Source organism: Gigantopelta aegis, chromosome 4, assembly GCF_016097555.1.
Source record: "Gigantopelta aegis isolate Gae_Host chromosome 4, Gae_host_genome, whole genome shotgun sequence".
Lineage (NCBI taxonomy): Eukaryota > Metazoa > Mollusca > Gastropoda > Neomphalida > Peltospiridae > Gigantopelta > Gigantopelta aegis.
The window spans coordinates 48601692-48622853 of record NC_054702.1 but is presented as its reverse complement, the minus strand read 5'-3'; the positions used below and the strand labels follow the sequence as shown (position 1 = coordinate 48622853).

Below are 21162 nucleotides of genomic sequence, written 5' to 3'. Positions count from 1 at the left end.
TTTTAGTAGTGAAAATATGTACTTTTGTGTCTGCTGGATGTAATTTTAATCAACATACACCTATTCACTTTATGGCACGTGGATCAAAATTTTGTCTGGTGACCTATGATTTTTTGTGGACATTCCAGTAATATAAGGATATCTTTAAAATATGTGAAAAATTCAAGAAGGTGTAATAACTTTTAAATTTTGATCAAATAGTGTCATTAACTTACCAAGACAAAAACTTAATTTGGTATTTATCAAATGTCTTCTAGGATAAAACTTTTAAACTAGGTCATTGTGAAAAATGGTGTTAACATAATCACGTGACTACTACTATTTGAGGATTCCTATGGAATGATTTTATTGTTTAATTATATGATTTTAAAAAATAATAATAGGTCATATTTTACTTCCTTATTTGTCTGTCAAATTTGATAATAAACTGTTCATTTTTTTCAATGAACAAATTATAATGTTCTCTTAGTGTAGCATTAGACGTGGGTGGTGTTTAAATTACAGATTGTGGTTGAACGAGATGTGTCCTCTAGTGCTGGAGTAATTTTTCAAATTTGGGCAAAATTGATAGACATATTTGGGCAAAATTTGCTAATCTGAGATCTTTCTAACATGTATTTCCATCATTGTACCAGCAAAATGAGTTGTAATCCATGTAAAAATGCGTAGTGATTAGTAAGCACCCTATATATCTGTTTGGCAGTAATGTTAATATGAATAAATGTTGTTATCCAGATTCGGGCATTTTTGTTTAATTCGAGCAAACACTAGCCTGCCCCTCCCTTCCTATGCCTATGAGGGCACTAAGACCACTTTTTGTCAAATTGTCAAACCTGTAGGCCTATCTTGGTTTTTTCCTTTGTTAAGACGAGACAAAAACGAAAGCATGTCATTGTGAGACTGCAGTCTGTGACAGACGTTAATTGTTTTGAAACCGGTGGTAACCAATACTTCCCGGGTTTTTTTTGTGCAGTTCAAATATCATTAAGAAAATGCTTAATTTAGTAAATAACTCTTTATATCTCAGACACTTTGTTGTTCGTTGTGTGAAGGAGTGGATCTAATTATACAGTCATGCTAAAAAAATACTTTTGTTTTTCAAAAGGGAATCTTGTCTGAAAGAGGGGTTGAACACCCGAACCCCCCCCCCCCCCCCCCCCCCCCCCCCCCACCCCCCACCCCCGTATACACTACTACTTTCGGGATACAACGTATTACGAGCATGGTGACAGCTTTATATTACAAATATGATGACAGATTTATATTAAGAATATGGCGACAGATTTGTTTGTTCAAAATGATGATAGATTTGTATTATGTGCATGATGACAGATTTGTATTATGTGCATGATGACAGATTTGTATTATGTGCATGATGACAGATTTGTATTAAGAACATGATGACAGATTTGTATATGAACATGACGGCAGATTTGGATATGAACATGACAGATGTGTATACGAGCATGATGATAGGTTTGTATTACGTGCATGACGACATATTTGTATATGAACATGATGACATATTTGTATTAAGAACATGATGACAAATTTGTATTAAGAACATGATGACAGATTTGTATTAAGAACATGACAACATATTTGTATTACAAACATGATGACAGATTTGTATTAAGAATATGATGACAGATTTGTATTACGAACATGATGACAGATTTGTATTAAGAACAGGATGACAGATTTGTATTACGAACATGATGACAGATTTGTATTACGAACATGATGACACATTTGTATTACGAACATGATGACAGATTTGTATTACAAACACGATGACAGATTTGTATTAAGAACATGATGACAGATTTGTATTACGAACACGATGACAGATTTGTATTAAGAACATGATGACAGATTTGTATTACGAACATGATGACAGATTTGTATTACGAACATGATGACACATTTGTATTACGAACATGATGACAGATTTGTATTAAAAGCATGATGACAGATTTGTATTAAAAGCACGATGACAGATTTGTATTAACAACATGATGACAGATTTGTATTAACAACATGACAGATTTGTATTAAAAGCACGATGACAGATTTGTATTAAAAGCATGACAGATTTGTATTAACAACATGATGTCAGATTTGTATTAAAAGCACGATGACAGATTTGTATTAACAACATGATGACAGATTTGTATTAACAACATGACAGATTTATAGTTTTATGAAAACAGTTGAGACACCTGGTTTAAAGAGTAAGAAAAGAACCACACCCTATAGCCGCATAGGCTGATCTAGAAAATTAGCAGCATGGGTCTTATCATATAGAATTTCACAAACACAGGATACTCCAGTCATGAAGCATTGGTTGGAATGAGAAAGCCGTTATGAAAGGTAATCATCAATCATGTCAGAGAGGCCGTGGCCACTTCCAGCTTTTGGTGTCTCTTGGTCGTCATAACAACATCTATTTTTAATCAAATATATTCACCTGATTACAGATACTGGGTCTATAGCTAGGCTTTCTCCGTTTGATCTTTCTACATTTTCCACCCATCTCACAGTATTCCTAAAAATAGGAAAATTATCATAAAAATGACTAATGTCAATCAATATATGTATATAAAATTCTAACAAAATAACTGTCATTAAAATCTTCATCATCATCATCATTAACAATATCAGCAGCAGCATCACAATTATTATTACTACCATAATTATTTTGAACTATTTTGAACTCCAATATATATGGAACATATTTCCCACTTGACCATGCTAAATCGACCTGTGTGAATAGCTTGAGATTTAGTTTTAAAGCATTACCTGATAGCGTTATGATGGGCAATATTTGTTTTACCTTCGTAAATGTTTTGTAACCGTCAAGGATTGGTCTGTATCCTGTGCAGCGACAAAGATTTCCTGCAAACAAAAGTACACAGGCTTCATCTCAAAATCATTGTCTTATCCATCTCACATTATTTTAATGTATACAGCATGTCACATTTAATATATCATCATCTCATATTTAATGTCATGATCTCACATTTAATGCATCATAATCTCACATTAAATTTTAATATCATCATAATCTCACAATAAATATAATTTCACATTGCATGATATCATCTCACGTTTAATGTTATCTCACATTTTATATCATTTCACATTTAATGATACAATTTTCGCATTAAATTCATCATCTCATGTTTAATGTCATCATCTCAAATTTAATGTGTATATCTCACTCAGCAATGACGAAGTATAATTATGGAGTATTATTAATCCAGTAATACACATAGCTGCTCCCCCACCCCACCCTAAAAATATGTTTAATTAATGATCATGGAAGTGGAAAATTATATTTGTTATTAAGATAATTATCTGTATGGCTATCCCCTATCCTATGTCAATGCATGCTAAACCGATTTTAAAACAGTTTTTGGTGCATATTTATTGTAGTACTCTGTAGACTTCTATCTACAGTTCGGTTTCAGAGTACATTTTTCATGTATCCTGTTCGAGGTCAGACGGTATTCTTACTGTCTAGATTGATCAATATACTCTCCCAGGTCAGACGGTATCTTACTGTCTAGATTGATCAATATACTCTCCCGGGTCAGACGGTATCTTACTGTCTAGATTGATCAATATACTCTCCCAGGTCAGACGGTATCTTACTGTCTAGATTGATCAATATACTCTCCCAGGTCAGACGGTATCTTACTGTCTAGATTGATCAATATACTCTCCCGGGTCAGACGGTATCTTACTGTCTAGATTGATCAATATACTCTCCCAGGTCAGACAGTATCTTACTGTCTAGATTGATCAATATAGTGTTCCAGGTCAGACGGTATCTTACTGTCTAGATTGATCAATATACTCTCCCAGGTCAGACGATATCTTACTGTCTAGATAGATCAATATACTCTCCCAGGTCACACGGTATCTTGCTGTCTAGATAGGTCAATATAGTGTTCCAGGTCAGACGATATCTTAATTACTGTCTAGATCGATCAATATACTGTTCGACGTCAGACGGTATCTCACTGTCTAGATCGATCAATATACTGTTCGACGTCAGACGGTATCTCACTGTCTAGATCGATCAATATACTGTTCGACGTCAGACGGTATCTCACTGTCTAGATCGATCAATATACTGTTCGACGTCAGACGGTATCTCACTGTCTAGATCGATCAATATACTGTTCGACGTCAGACGGTATCTCACTGTCTAGATCGATCAATATACTGTTCGACGTCAGACGGTATTCTTACTGTCTAGATCGATTAATATACTGTTCGACGTCAGACGGTATTCTTACTGTCTAGATCGATTAATATACTGTTCGACGTCAGACGGTATTCTTACTGTCTAGATCGATCAATAGTGTTCCAGGTCAGATGGTATTCTTACTGTCTAGATCGATCAATATACTGTTCGACGTCAGACGGTATCTTACTGTCTAGATCGATCAATATACTGTTCGACGTCAGACGGTATCTCACTGTCTAGATCGATCAATATACTGTTCGAAGTCAGACGGTATCTCACTGTCTAGATCGATCAATATACCATTTTAGGTTAAACAGTATCTCACTGTCTAGATCGATCAATATACCATTCTAGGTTAGACAGTATCTCACCGTCTAGATCGATCAATATACCATTCTAGGTTAGACACTATCTCACTTTCTAGATTGATCAATATCCTGTTACAGGTCAGACGGTATCTTACTGTCTAGATCGATCAATCAATCAAAGAAAATGAATGTATTTTAGGTATCTAGCATATGACAAAGAAAGTTGGTATTGTAGACCAAATTGAAGTTACTGTTAGCGTTGTGGTTTCTGCACAAAGTACGAAGATGTAATGTGGGATTAAAATATGTCAGCAATGAGATATTAAATGTCAGTAACACAGTTAACTTCCTAACACTGAGACTAACGGTTTTGGTTGCAGTCACTCATTTCCGTTAGTGTTGGCTTCATCCCTTACTGCTTTTCATTTTAAATTTTTGGCTGAAGAATATCGTCATTATTATTATTTGCCTTTTAACAAAGCCGCTATATGCAGCGTTAATGAAAGAGCACGAACCGTCAAATGTAGTGCTGAGTTGCTCCAGGCTCGGCAGCGGTTCGTTCCTCAGCAGGGTATACATGGACATAACGATACCCGGGGTACAGAAGCCGCACTGTGTCCCATGGGCCTTGACGATCCGCTCCTAGAAAAAAAAAACAACACCCATTGATATTCAAATTACATACAAATGTGCATGTATCGCATGTATCGCACTTTATACATACACTAAAGTCCCCCATCCCACCCCAGCCAAATGCACTTAGATAAATACTGGTGGTGGGTTTTTTCTTCTTCTTCTTTTTCCAACCTTAGTTCAAACGATTATGCAGTATGTTGTGCGTGGTGTCAGTTTAGTTTGGTTTAAGATACTGAGGGCGTGGGGCTAACCCAGTCAGTAGAGCAATCGCCTTAGGAGCTTTGCTCACAGGATCGAACCTCTTCGGTTAACCCTATTATTCCATTTCCATCCCATCCAGTGCCCCCCATGACTGGTATATCAAAGGTTGTACTATGTGCTATCCTGTCTGTAGGGAAGTCATATATAAAAGACCTCTTACTGCCAATAGTCCTGGCTCGGGGGGGGGGGGGGGGGGGAGTAGTTCGCGTACATTTTTCTTTTAGAGAATTAATTTAAATTTTCTTGTTCTATATGGCAAGGCCTTTAGAAAAAGTTTGGGTAACACTTCCAGGTTAAGTACGTTTTCTCAGCAGAGCACATTTATGGTTTTCGGTTGGCCGCCAAAAGACTAAAATGAATATATTAGAGTTTCATGCAATAAATTGATTATTTGACACACATAGATTATTCATTTTGATTTATTTCAGTTGTTTGGGTGTTACTAACTATATTTTGCATTATTTATTGCCATAAACCGAGGTTGGGGTAAAATGACTTTATTTTACATATTTTTAATCGGAAATCGCTTTCGATTTGAAAGTAGCTCAAAGTGCATTGGCTTCTCAGTCAACCAATACTGTAAGCAGAGTTCCACAAATTGGCCAAATGTTTCTTCATTAAGTGCTCAGAGCAATACGTTTTCCAATTTCATACCTTGAGTTGCTGGATAATACACATGGGGTCCATTGTATCCCTTGCCCCTAAAATAAAAACTTTTAGGGTATTTCGTCAAAATGTAATGACCATATCTCCTAAAGTAAGTGTCTAACCAATGTGTACAGTATTTGTATAGTCTACCCACTGTCTACATTATGTTTGTGTATATATATACATTCCATTCATCGTCTAAACAATGTGTAAAGTATTTGTCTGTATAGTCTACCCACTGTATACATTATGTTTGTGTATATATATACATTCCATTCATCGTCTAATCAATGTGTAAAGTATTTGTCTGTATAGTCTACCCACTGTCTACATTATACTTGTATATATATATATACATTTCATTCATCGTCCAACCAATGTGTACAGTATTTGTCTGTATACACTACTCATTTACTATATTATCTGTCTGTATAGTTACATTCTATTCATTGCCTACCAATTGTATACGCGAGCGAATGTTTGTGCGTGTGCGTGTGCGTGCATGCGTGTGTGTGTGTGTGTGTGTGTGATGTATGTGATATATGGTTTTGTGTGCATGTTTTTGTATGTATGTGTGCGCGTGTATGTGTGTACATGTGAGTGTATTACCTGCACTGGATGTACTTTAGTCTTCGTACTGCCAACGCCTTCCACTGTAGTAACGGCCAGACCGTGCATGGCTGCGAGTGGCGCCAGGCACGAGTTGATGGAGTAGTGACTGACGCGTGTTAAGACTGGGGCCCTCAGAACACTTACTTAAATTAACTATTTTCCTTTCACTCTACAACAGTCATGTTACACATTCATTATATCACAATGTACAGATATTTACATTCGGGTATTTACATTAAATATAATGAACCCCTGCAATTGCCGGCGGCAATTGGCAATGCCATGGAGATTACCGCGGAGTTTTTCATTCTCTTCGGCATTTTTGTTTGTTGTTGTTTTTTTGCCGTGGGCTATATTGAAATTTTTTTCAAGATGTTTTTTTTTTTCTAGATAAAATTGAAATATACTTTGTGAACTGAAAACAGATTAAAAGTAAATATTAAACCAGTAACTGCACCATTAGCGTCATTGGACATTAAGCAAAAAAAAAAGACGGACTTCCATCTCCCTCTACGCCACCGCCTACATGTAACTGGCCACTGTCACCAGTCTTGCCAGTTCGGAAGGCGGCGGTCTGGGCAGGAGCCGTTGCGAAGAGGAAGGCCATCACTCAGCCAAGTGACCAGCCTGACAAGGCAAGGCCTCCACCTTCACCAGCACCGTCCCCCTCCGACTCGGAAGCCGTCTGGAAAGTTCAGATCGGGAAATCAGGTCCGGCTTCGTGCAGGGGGACGCATCGGATTTGGCATCACTGATGGGCGGACTAGTGGAACCAGAGCTACAACAACTGCCTCATGGAAGCGCTCACGAGCTACACACCATCAAAACTACATCCGGCAAGACGGGGTTGGTACTAACTCAGTGCCGAGAAGGAATCTAGCGACAAGCGGTCCTGGTTAGAGATATGGATAGCCACGCCTTCCACAGGATTGTCAAGGCCATTTTCGGCAACGTCTACTGGAGTATCATCACCATCCTCACCGACCAGAGATGGATGCACTTCATTCCCGCCTTTGTCGGTTCTCCGCTCATCAGTTCGCCGTAGGCCAACCTCAAAGAACTTTGCCTCTAGGCAAGGGCTTAAGTCGGACTTTAAACATTTTGGCTGTCATTAAAAATTTAATGTTTAGATTTTTATAAATAGTCCGACACACTTTACTTTTGATAGCCCGTCTAAACTGCTCAAATCACCTTAAAACCTTTTCGACCGAGCACTCTAATTTTATTTTTGGACTAAACCTCTGTATTTCAGCACAGCACTATACCTGTCAATCTAGAGGTTTTCTTGATGAGATGCAACCCATCTCGTCCGTCTAAGCTGTGCACCGTAACGGCCTTAACGAGGCCACTCACGTGGACATATAGATCGGACTTTAAACTTTTAGACCTTCGTTCAAATTTTTATGTCGAAATTATTTTTTTAAATATTATTAAATAGTCCGATCCTCTCGTCTTTCTCTTATTTATTTTTGGACTGTCCTAAAATGCTTCAAATTATATAAATATTCGGCCGAGCAGTCAATTCTATTTATTTTTTTATCTTTTTTTTAATTCTATTAAATTTTTTACTAATTGCTATTTTCCAAATTCTGCCCATTTTCATCTCTACCGCCCTCCCCCCCCCCCCCATCCCGATCTTATCGGAGGTTGGACTCTGGGTGGGCGTGTTCGAAACCCCAGTGGTATATGGGCACGTTAAACTAGTTATCCATCTAACTATACAGATATCTATATGTATCATGACATTGTGATACTATTCTGATTCTACTTCCATTCCCACCATATGTTACGTTATATTGCTTTCTACATTCACTATGCTATACAACACAGTAGGTTATTATATATATATATAGACATGACATTTGTAGATGTACAGAAACCACAACAGTGATATTTAGCGAAAAGTAATTTTTCACTGATTAAGCTACAATGAAAATATAGAAACGATATTTACATTTAGATGGAACTAGTTCATGTTTCAGTCATTTGCTTTGAAAATTATTATGGTCTGATTATTGAGATCAGTGTAACATTGTCAGTTTTTGGGCATCTGATCGTATTTGTGGATATTATTTGCGGATATGAAGTGAAATGATCTAAAACTGATTGTACCACGACTGGTATATCAAATGCATAAATATATCATGGCGTCATGGGTTTTCAATCTTGATTCGGATTTTTTTTCTTCTTTTTTTTTTGGGCGGGGGGTTGTGTGTTGGGGGGTTGGGTTTTTTTTTTGTTGTTGTTGTTTTGTTGTTGTTTTTGTTGCTGTTGTTTGTTTTGTTTGTTTTTTTTTTTTTTTTTTTTTTTTTTTGGGGGGGGCTTTTATCGTTTCTTAACAGTGGCTTTATTTGTTTCTTTCTATCTTAGTGTTTATTTGTTGTTGTTTTATTTTAAAAATTAGGAAATATGTACATAATAAATAAACCATTTCGTGGTGTTTTTTTCGAATACGATTTTTATGTCAATCGTGATTTGCAAAAAACACAATTTCACCATTTGCTTTGCAATTCGTGAAAATATGGTTTTCACACGTTGACATAAAAATCGTATTGAAAGAAAAGACCCATGGATTAGTCTATACCGATATCTGTATTCATCCTGTTATACTATAGATATCAAGATTTATTATGTTACCTGTACAGACATCCACATTTATCATGTTATATCCAGACGCACTTTCTGTCAAAAAATAGCATTTATAAAGGTATAAAGGAGAATTTTACGCGGGTAGTTTGTGTTTTAGCTTCATTTGAACTTGTGTTCAATGGACTCGACCCGTTCTGTACAGCAGCTGGAAATCTCGTCAAAAAGGATACACTACCGTGTCAGTGTTCATGTTATACCTGGATATCATGACGGTGCAGGCCCCGCACCCTCCTTCACCACACCCCACCTTGGTTCCCGTCAAATGTACTGATTATATGTTAAGGAATATATTTCTAGGAATCAAGCTAATAGGTAGGCATTTCAGAATACACAGCATGAGAGAGCATTGGACCTCAGATCGTTATTTCTATCTAGAAAACCCATCGTAATGGTAGCTACAATCTTTAATAGGCCAGACCATAATATTGTGACAGGATCCAAAATGTAACAGCACGTATGTATATATATTTCAAATAATTTTCGAGTTTTCGTCCATTCAAAGTCGAAGCACGCAGTACTGCGTATACACCTCAGCTGTCTAAGTTGAAGCACGCAGTACTTTAAATATACACCTCAGCCATCCAAGTCGAACCACGGAGAACTGGGTATACACCTCAGCCGTCTAAATTGAAGCACACAGTACTGGGTATACACCTCAGCTGTTTAAGTCACAAAGAATACAGTAATTTAAGTATACGCCTCAGCTATCTAATTTGAAGCACGCAGTACTGGGTATACACCTCAGCCGTCTAAGTCGAAGCACGCAGTACTGGGTATACACCTATGCCGTCTAAGTCGAAGTACGCAGTACTGGGTATACACCTCAGCTATCTAAGTTGAAGCACACAGTACACCTCACCTGTCTAAATTGAAGCACGCAGTACACATCAGCTGTCTAAGTTGAAGCACGCAGTACTTTAAATATACACCTCAGCCATCCAAGTCGAACCACGGAGAACTGGGTATACACTTCAGCTAAGTTAAAGCAAGCAGTACTGGGTACACACCTCAGCTATCTAAGTTAAAGCAAGCAGTACTGGGTACACACCTCAGCTATCTAAGTTAAAGCAAGCAGTACTGGGTACACACCTCGGCTGTCTAAATTGAAGCACGTGGAACTGGGTACACACCTCAGCTATCTAAGTTAAAGCAAGCAGTACTGGGTACACACCTCAGCTATCTAAGTTAAAGCAAGCAGTACTGGGTACACACCTCAGCTATCTAAGTTAAAGCAAGCAGTACTGGGTACACACCTCGGCAGTCTAAATTGAAGCACGTGGAACTGGGTACACACCTCAGCTATCTAAGTTAAAGCAAGCAGTACTGGGTACACACCTCAGCTATCTAAGTTAAAGCAAGCAGTACTGGGTACACACCTCGGCTGTCTAAATTGAAGCACGTGGAACTGGGTACACACCTCAGCTATCTAAGTTAAAGCAAGCAGTACTGGGTACACACCTCAGCTATCTAAGTTAAAGCAAGCAGTACTGGGTACACACCTCGGCTATCTAAGTTAAAGCAAGCAGTACTGGGTACACACCTCGGCTATCTAAGTTAAAGCAAGCAGTACTGGGTACACACCTCCGCTATCTAAGTTAAAGCAAGCAGTACTGGGTACACACCTCGGCTATCTAAGTTAAAGCAAGCAGTACTGGGTACACACCTCGGCTATCTAAGTTAAAGCAAGCAGTACTGGGTACACACCTCGGCTATCTAAGTTAAAGCAAGCAGTACTGGGTACACACCTCGGCTATCTAAGTTAAAGCAAGCAGTACTGGGTACACACCTCGGCTATCTAAGTTAAAGCAAGCAGTACTGGGTACACACCTCGGCAGTCTAAATTGAAGCACGTGGAACTGGGTATACATGTCAGGTATCTAAGTTGTCTCTCAAGAAGAGATGTCAGTGATCATTGATCAATGTTGGCGCGTAATCCGGTGCCAGTCCCAGCCTGAGTTGGTGCACCACTAGACGCAGTATGAACGTACAAAACATGTACATATTAATGCCTATAAAGGATCCCTCACCCATACGATGGTAACAGGTTTCCTTTTTAACTATAATCCACTAATCTGTGTCCAGCAAAGACAGACCGGGTAGATGAGGCATGATTCGAGGAGAGTGTGCTATCGGATTAATCGGATATATGCATGGACAGTTGTGAAAATTGTCGAAGCCTCCGTTATCAGATCTGACATTATCCAATACTACTTCGTGTTCAGGTGACCTTTTGTTATGAACTGTTATATGGAACATGTTGGTTACAAAATGTTTAACTCTGATAATTTTGCGCTAGTGATGTTTTGATTGGCTGAATAAAACAAATCACCTAACCACCCGCTACCACTGGTTTTGACAGACAGCCCAGATAGCTGAGGTATGTGTCCAGGACAAAATCATGAAAATCAAAGTGAACGTTGTTAAACCTGCAGTAGTTCGCTCGTTTAGTATAACAGTATTAGAATAATCAACTGAACTCTCAAACGGGGCTGATGGTACCAGCCTTCTTGGCAGAGTTTGTTTATATATAAAAACTATTTTTAATCCATCAGTAAGATCATTCAATGTCAAGTTACCCCTTAAGGTGGCCGTACACCAAATATATAATATTTTAGTGGGAAAAAGTTCGAGCTGCACCCAACGTTTCATCCCACAGTTGAGGCTACCAGTCCTGCCATTGGTGATAAACGACAGAGGGTTGTTGTGATTAAATGTTGTTTCATCCGGCCAGTAAATTTCTGTAATTTAATTTGAACTAGTGTCAATGTACCAACTACCATTGTGCTTGAAACATGTGCGGGGTTCTACTAAAACCAGCATGGCAATTTTTATGCGGAACTAGGGTAATCATAGACGCTACCAGTTATATCAGAAACGAGCATCTTAACCCCCAATTTATTCTGATTTACTGTAAGGGTGAGGAGTGGTAGTATTTATATCCATGGAGTATATGTCGACTGAAACGCTGCATGTAGCGGTTTTAACCACATGTGTTATCATGTCATATATGGGATTTTATTTGGTGGTATACACCCTTAAGGATACATTTTGTCCGTAAGAATTCCACGAGTGGCATTAGTGGATCTGGTTTTGATTCCACAACCTACAAAAGAAACGTATATAATAATTAAATTGCCACTGCAGTGTAATAAAGACAATATTTTATACGTGACAGGAAGTAGGCCTATGATTACTGACGGCTTGTGGGTGAAACCCATCGTGTCATACACACATAAATACTGATGGGTAAAAATAAGGGAATACACACGAGTGATACCAAGAATATTGGCTGCAACCAAAACGTCCATCGGTATTGTCTGGAATCTAACCATATTACTGACATCCAGTCCCACATTATATCATTGTACTTCCTACTTACGTCCGCTATACTCAATTAAAGTCCATCTGGCGCGGCGTGTGTTCCCTTATTTGTTTGCACCAGTATAGTAACCGTGCCCGGTATTAATAGTCCAGGAGTGAATATATAATATACAGTAAACGACACAAATCATTGATTTCTTTTAATTCTTTCCAATAATATTGATCAATATTGCTTTGGCTTATAGATATATCCATTACACATCTAGTACGGGTGCTTCCTGATTGAAATTTTGAAATTTCCGGGACAGATCCATAATTTAACGAAAGGTGGGGGATGTTTAGGAAAAGGTTACGTCCGCATTTCGAGGCATGGTTTACTGAAAATGGGTACCAATACTTACTGGGGTCTGTACATATTATCGTTTATGGTGAGGGTGGGTGCGGCTTACGGTGAGGGTAGGTACCCACACAAAAGTGACCTTTAAAAGTCATTTTGGGGTCATATAAGGTCATTTAGGGTCAAACTAGGCGAAGTTAAGGGTGGGTTTTTTTATATTTATCTTATCTTTGAGGGTAGGACTTTTTACAAATATGCTACTTAAAGTTCGCTTTTCGTAAATATGATTATAATGGTCCATTATATAAGAATCAACTGATCTCAAAATTATGTGTTTACTAATGTCTAAAACATATGTTTAAAAATAGTTAATGGTAGCTTTGTTAGAAATGTACACCCGTGCTTACTGATGTTTATACAGGGGAAGGTTTATGGTGAGGGTAGGTAGGCCTACCCACGCACAATTTACCTGTATTGAGATTCTGTTTAAGACAAAGTGTATAGTGAAAGTAAGTTCTCTGACCATTGTGACATTTAAAGTGTTTAATCTCCCCCTATAACTGAAATTTGGTGTCTGGGTCGTGGACTGTCGTTTTCGGGTAGCAGCAGATCGAACACAAATTGACCTTAACGTGCCATCAAAAGTATGCAAATTCCCAATTAACGTACAGGTTTAGGCAAGAGTTGCAGATGTGAAATCTCCGACACAGATAAATCGACCTGGCTCACGTACTATAACCCATTGTCGTGGACAGACAGCGTGGACTGCGTGCTTAAAGACACTCAGTCACAGATGGCTGACCTAATTAATGATCCAACAAAGTATTATCTAAAAATATATACATTTGATTTGTATCTAAAAGTACTTTATTGAACCATCTACATAACCATCATATCCCACTTATTAATACTTTGTAAATTGAATCATGTCGACGGTCCATAATTCGGGAAAAAATAACGGGTATTTGGAGAGCAGATGTGTGACGTATTATTTGTTAGTCACGTGACGGGCATCCCCCGAATAACCGCAGTGTCAGAACGATTTAACAAGCTCGTGTTACGATAATAAGCTTATACATTAATTTATTTTAGTAACAGAAGTATTTTAAACGTCGACAATCCTGACTAGTTAGGCCTTCCATGTATAGGTAAATGTATCGTTAGTCGTACGCGGAAAAAAACTAAATATCTAGGTCACAAACACCTTACTTTTTCATCTTGTTAAATTCATTATGATGCGAAATATGCCATAACCTCATGAGTAATTACAGCTGGTTTTGGATAGGAATTGTTATATTTTTAAATAATACTGTGAACTAGACGGTGTTTATATACGAAGTGACTATATACACGCAGGTCTTCCGTAACGAGGGCTTGCTATATACACAGCAAAAATGTATAAAGGCGGTAAATAAGTATTTGATTGATCCATATTACCGAACCATCTGGAACAGGAGGAATATACACTAAGTACGAACAGTGCGTGGTCTGATCAGGGGAGGGTGGTCGTGGTTGTATATGAATCTAGCGGACCCTTTTGTGTACGTTTTCCATAGACACCTACCGTATATGAATAACCTAATCTTGCCTCTGCAATACTCATAAAAAAAAAAAAAAAATGAAACAATAATAATAATAATAATAATAATAATAATAATAATAAAACAAGTAAAATAGAATTAAATAAATTAAAATTAAAATTAAATAAATTAAAATATAAAATATAAAATATAAAAAATAAAATAAAATAATAATAAATAAATAAACTAACAATGATTTTTCACCGATTGCAATAAATATGACCAAAACGTTATTTTGCTGAATGTAATCATATTTGAAATGCGTAAGGGGCAATGAAACATAAAAGAAAAAATTCCTACCAGTAACGCTGAGACCACTCCCGGGTCCCCCTCTATATTTATGTCATGTTTCAGTAACAAGCGCCCCCTCCCACACCCACCCCACCGTGACGTGATTTTACCACTTTGCGAATCAGTTAAAATAATTAGCAAACGTTTAGTGAAAAACGACTGGCTGGTCATAGGCCACATTGGTGACACATTTACCCGTTTTCGAACCGAGCACATACCAGAAACGCCATTGTGCCATTATGTTTACGGATAAGCATAATCAATAACTATGATTCAGTAACAGTGTTAACGGTTTAGCTAGTTACGTTGATCAGTACGGTTAGTGACTTAAAGATGGTGGCATTCCCAGAAGTTATTATTATTATTATTATTATTATTGTTTAATTATATATTAGCCACGAACTGTATTACATATACCAGCCTCGGTGGCGTCGTGGCAGGCCAACGGTCTACAGGCTGGTAGGTACTGGGTTCGGATCCCAGTCGAGGCATGGGATTTTAAATCCAGATACCGACTCCAAACCCTGAGTGAGTGCTCCGCAAGGCTCAATGGGTAGGTGTAAACCACTTGCACCGACCAGTGATCCATAACTGGTTAAACAAAGGCCATGGTTTGTGCTATCCTGCCTGTGGGAAGCGCAAATAAAATATTCCTTGCTGCTAATCGGAAGAGTAGCCCATATAGTGGCGACAGCGGGTTTCCTCTTAGAATCTGTGTGGTCCATAACCATATGTCTGACGCCATATAACCGTAAATAAAATGTGTTGAGTGCTTCGTTAAATAAAACATTTCTTTCTTCTTCTTTTTTTGTATTACATATAACAGATCTGTTAACTTCCATGCACACCCGCCTGCAGTGGTACTGTGTATGGTAGCTCCATGAAACAACAAAACAAAAAAAGCTAAACAGAAACAATAAAGCAACCATAAAAAAACAAATTAAAATACAAAATAACCCCTGCCGCCCCCCCCACCCTAACCCCCCCGCCCCCCCTCCCCAAATTTTTTTTAATAATACTGATACATTTCAAAATTATATCCGCCTGCTTAAGTAATTTTTACCCCGATAATTTTCAGGGGGAGCGTGTCTTAACACCCCCTGTAAACTTCGCTAGAACTTGCTAAAATCCCTGCACGCGCGCCTGCAGTGCTCCTGTATACGGTAGCGAAAGCGAGTTTGATATGTTTTTAACAATGAGTTGTGAGTTAAATGGTATCTAACGGATACGAATGTATTATACTATTTCTTACATATCCTCGAAAACCATGTTTTAAAGGGACACACCCTAGTTACGTTTATTTGTTAACCATTACGGCGTTGTTTTTCGCTATTAAACCCCATTTTTCACAAATAAAATTGCACTTTACTTACATTTTATTATTTAGAATACACATTTCCATTCACCTGAAGTGCTTTTTGGTAATCCTGATGTTTGTAAAACCACGAAATGCATTTTTTGCATTTTTTCACAAAACGTGTTGTCGAGAAAAAACCGTTAAGCAAGCGAGGTCCAATCTATTTTTAATGTCACAGACGTTGGTATATCACGTGACCGTTATCAGTTTGGTTCGGTTTGTTTTCTCGTGCACGGTTCGCGCAATCAACATCCGATTTGTTGTTGTTCATTTGTGAGATTTTTCTTCACAGTTCGTGAACATTTTCAGTAACAATAAAGTTCAAACAAGTAAGTGTCTCAATACAAAACGTTACAAACCCTTAAAACCAATAATTTTGCTAAGTCTTACGATATCTGGAGAGGGGATACAACCAGGACAGAACAGTTGGAACATGTCCAGGAGAGGTGAAAAGAACGCACCCCAAGTCTGTGCGCACTCTGTGAAATTTGTCGTGATGTAGGCATTGTCGTGCTTCAAGCGACATCTACCGGTGACATCAGAATACTAACTTTTAAAATTATTTCAAGCAATTTGGACATGGGGATTCCCATGGTATTTATCGATATAAAACCTGCTTTTTCACTCCATTTGATAAAAACGTGATCTAAGTGTGTTACAGGTTTGTAGATTAACCAAATTATAATTTATTTTCGCTGGATGGAACTAGGGTGTGCGGCTTTAAGCAAAATTTAAAATTTTTACCAACAAAAAGGTATTTACAACCCTTTGCACTTGTAGTTGACTTACGCGTCACAGACACATGGTTGCTATACGTCACAGTGTAATCGATTTCTACCGTTCTGTGGGTTATATATATATATTGGAGGTATGGCACTGGTGACCTGGACCCCGTTCCACGAAGCGATCTTAGCACTAAGATCACCTTAGGGCAAAGATCGCTTTGTGGAACGTGGCAGAGGTCATCACCAAGGAGCAGCCAGTCATATGTCTTGAAATTGTAAATACCTATATGTATTATCAAAAATAACGCATGGTGTTCTCACCAACGGGTGTGTACGAAATAGCCTTATCACTACGAGTCGGTTTATCCATACATTTTATGACTTTTCCAAAATTTAAAAATGGAGTGTATAATGGAATTCCCTCGATCGTGGTTCATTTAAAATGTTTTGTTTAAAATAGCGAGGTTTGGTTTTCCAAATGATTGTAATTTCCATTTATAATCCGTATTTAGAGAAATAAGACCCACTAAATCCGTGAGTGAGTGCATTTAAACCGTAACGGAATATAAGCAACTTTCCCCTTCCACACGAACGCACTAATTGACCTTAACAACAACAATGATCCCGGATTTTCTGTGCACATTCAAATATCTCGCAGTTATTGAAATACGCGACGATACAGAGCTATATTAGTTAGTAGCAGTAGTGTTCCAAATATGTTGTATCGATCAATGATTCAGTGTTACACAAGTTTCAACATGTTTATGTAAACATGATATTGGTATTGGGGTGTGTGTGTGTGTGTGTGTATTACCCGACTGTGACGGGTTATCGTATATAAATAGCACACGACTATCAGCGGTGTATAGCACAAAAGGGGCGGCAAAGATCTTTATACGTCAGGGTGAAAACGTACCGAGGTGACCTGACAATGTGTACGTCAGAACCAATACAAAATACAATTTACATTCTGAAACGACTTCTATTAAAACGGATACACGTCTGTTTAAGACCTGAAATGTTTTAGCACACGTTACAAGGCAAGCGCTTTACCACCAGGTCACGTGCCGCGCACACCTTCCCACCACCACTCCACCCCTACTCCACCCCCACTCCACCCCTACTCCACCCCCACTCCACCCCTACTCCACCCCCACTCCACCCCATACCGTTGGGAGCGTCATACACTAATTGTCAACATTGTACAAATCGTACTCGTGTTGCTACACCCCACCCCCACTCCCTGCACACACGCACGCACACATACACACACATACTAAAACCATATAACAATTTATTGTGTATTAAATAATATTTTATAGTTTTTTGTTTGTTTTAAAAGTGAACGCTGGTATTAATTCCCCATTCCCTTCTTAGCGTACGGTTTGTACGCTTATGAAAAGTTTAATAACAATTATTAACCGGTAATTTCGTTTACATGACATTGCATTTCTTAGTATACAGTTAAACATGCTATAAATGGCACCTTTCATAACAAACAAGCACATGTCTATGAAACGGAACAATATTATGTTCCTTCTACACACAAGTGCACCTGGTATAACCTTTATACAGAATTGATCTAACAGAGAACATATTTTTATGTATATATATTTTATTGTGTGGTCTTTGTACGAAATTACCCACTCAAGTAAACCAGGATCGTGTCTAGTTTAATACAAGTAGATTTTGGATGAACTGTTAAAAACAACCAGGACAGTAATAAAAAATATTTTCCAGCTGGATAAAATGACCCTGCTTTTTTACAAGTTACGGCCTACATACATCGTTACATCGTAGAAATGAACCTTGAGTAAAGGTCATTAATAATTCATCCATCCGTTCATCCATCCGTCCATCCATCCATTGATACATCCATCCATCCATCCATCCATCCATCCTTTAATTAATTAATTTATAATCACCCTTTATTATTTCTTGCTTATAGCAGACTGATTTTAAAACACAGTCATAGGCACAATCATGTTTGACTTTTCTGAACAGCGTTGTCTGATCATAACAGAAGGAAGGAAGGAAATCTTTTTATTTAACAACGCACTCAACACATTTTATTTACGGTTATATGACGTCGGACATATGGTTAAGGACCACACAGATATTGAGAGAAGAAACCCGCTGTCGCCACTTTATGGGCTACTCTTTTCGATTAGCAGCAAGGGATCTTTTATATGTATCATCCCACAGACAGGATAGCACATACCACGGCCTTTGATATACCAGTCGTGGTGCACTGGCTGGAGCGAGGTTATTGCCTAGTGAATTAAATTGGGGAGAGGAAGAACAAAGCATATCCTGGTTACTTCAGCTTCAGAGCGGACGGGCCAGTTCATCCCAATTTCCTCGCCCCCCCCCCCCCCCCCCCCATCCAGATGGCCTGACTTTCCTCGCCCCCACCCCACCCCATCCAGATGCCTATGCAAGGGGGTGTTCAACATTTACTTACAATGTAACGTTTTGTAGCGCTTAGGTACTTTCTCTCTAAAACATTCAGTGAAATTACGTATCGCTAGTCAATACCACCTGCTTTCCCTCACACAAGGACGTAATTTGACCAATGTTATTAGAGTTTCTGTTTGGATTTGTTTGTTTGGTTTGGTAATAAACACTAAATAAAAAATAATGTGTTAAAGAAAAATATAGCAAGAACTGGCTGCGTTTTCTGGACAAATATCTCTCTCTCTCTCTCTCTCTCTCTCTCTCTCTCTCTCTCTCTCTCTCTCTCTCTCTCTCTCTCTCTCTCTCTCTCTCTCTCTCTCTCTCTCTCTCTCTCTCTCTCTCTCTCTCTCTCCCTTAACGTTTTCTTAACGCATCCCATGACACCCCCGCCCCATCCTGTGCGTTACGTAATTGTTAAAAGACCTCAAAGTGAGAAGTGGATGCCGTTGCTTTACACCTCCCGACTGACCTCACTTTGCCCTGTCGATGGAATTGGGATACGATTTAGAATCTGAGTAGAGCAAGCCAGTTCGTGCTTTACTAGTGTACTTACTTGTGCCCCATTCACAAAGAAAATAAGCTCTCCGTTATGTGTAGAACACGCAGAAGCAGTAGCCATGATTGTTGTTAGAAATCGAAATAGTCGATATAGTCTAATCACCAGTGCTGTTGAAGAAGGCGAGGAAAACAATTTCGCAATGTCGTCCAATTTTCCCCAAGCTGCAGTTTTGATTTTATAACGATCGAACCTTCTTTCTGTGATTTACTGCGTGTTAGATATTTCACGAACTGAATAGATACAGATATATTTATATACATAGCGTCGTAAAGGAGCTACGCTTGAAATACTCTGTAACGATATAAACAGTGCCCTATTTGGTAGAATGACGTATTGGGCTGGAAGGCAACGCATTGAACCGAAAATACGTCGGTCGATACGTGTATCTTCTTGCCGCTTTAGTGGGATGGGTAAAAATAACTTTGATTGGCTATAATTAAACTTGCAGACGAACACATGGCGTGCCACTCAAAAGAAGATTTACGTTGTAAACATTCGAGCAGTGTAGTTTAGAACATACACATAATTTATACTCACGCATAGGTAATAGGGAAAGAAGAAAAGTGTTTGATTTTACAAAATATCGGGTTTTTTACGCGTAATGGCTGGTTTCACAGATTGATTGTAATATATATAAAGACCATCTGGTCACAAAGATAGCATTTTGTACATTCCTTGGGTAGCAGTTATATACAGTTTTAATGACAGTATACAATGTCGTAGAAACACAATCTGATTAAAATGAGCTCTACTGGGTCTACCAGTACCTAAATCCGGCCCTGATCTGACTGTGTGCGTGCATGAGTGTGTGTTTGTGTGTGTTTTTGTGGGTGTGTATGTGTGTGTACGTGTATGTATGTGTGTACATACGTGCATGCGTGTATGTGTACGTGTATGTATGTGTGTATACGTGCATGCGTGTATGTGTCTGTGCATGTGTGTGCGTGTGTCAATGTTGTGTGTATGTCAGTGATGTGTGTATTTATGTATGTGTGTGTATCTGCGCGCGCGTATGTATGTATGTATGTATGTATGTATGTGTCTATGAATGTGTCTATGAATGTTTGTCACCGTTCTCTCTATCCCCCCCCCCCTCTCTCTCTCTCTCTCTCTCTCTCTCTCTCTCTCTCTCTCTCTCTCTGTGTGTGTCTGTGTGTGTGTGT

At 38.4% G+C, this 21162-nt stretch overlaps 1 protein-coding gene across 2 annotated transcripts in view; it reads right to left on the bottom strand.

Moving 5' to 3' along the window:
• Window positions 1-20277, bottom strand: part of LOC121370649 (xanthine dehydrogenase/oxidase-like) — a 104053-nt gene extending 83776 nt beyond the window's left edge. For both annotated transcript variants that reach the window (XR_005957711.1, XM_041496028.1), the window contains exons 1-7: window positions 19994-20277; window positions 12418-12475; window positions 9543-9639; window positions 6721-6829; window positions 5082-5208; window positions 2837-2898; window positions 2471-2548 (exon numbers count right to left, since the gene is read on the bottom strand). Coding sequence is in view for 1 of the 2 variants with exons in the window: in XM_041496028.1 (XP_041351962.1) it covers window positions 2471-2548; window positions 2837-2898; window positions 5082-5208; window positions 6721-6829; window positions 9543-9639; window positions 12418-12475; window positions 19994-20059 (597 nt within the window). In the remaining variant the exon portion in view is untranslated. The remainder of the gene's footprint in view (window positions 1-2470; window positions 2549-2836; window positions 2899-5081; window positions 5209-6720; window positions 6830-9542; window positions 9640-12417; window positions 12476-19993) is intronic.
• Window positions 20278-21162: the final 885 nt, after the last annotated feature.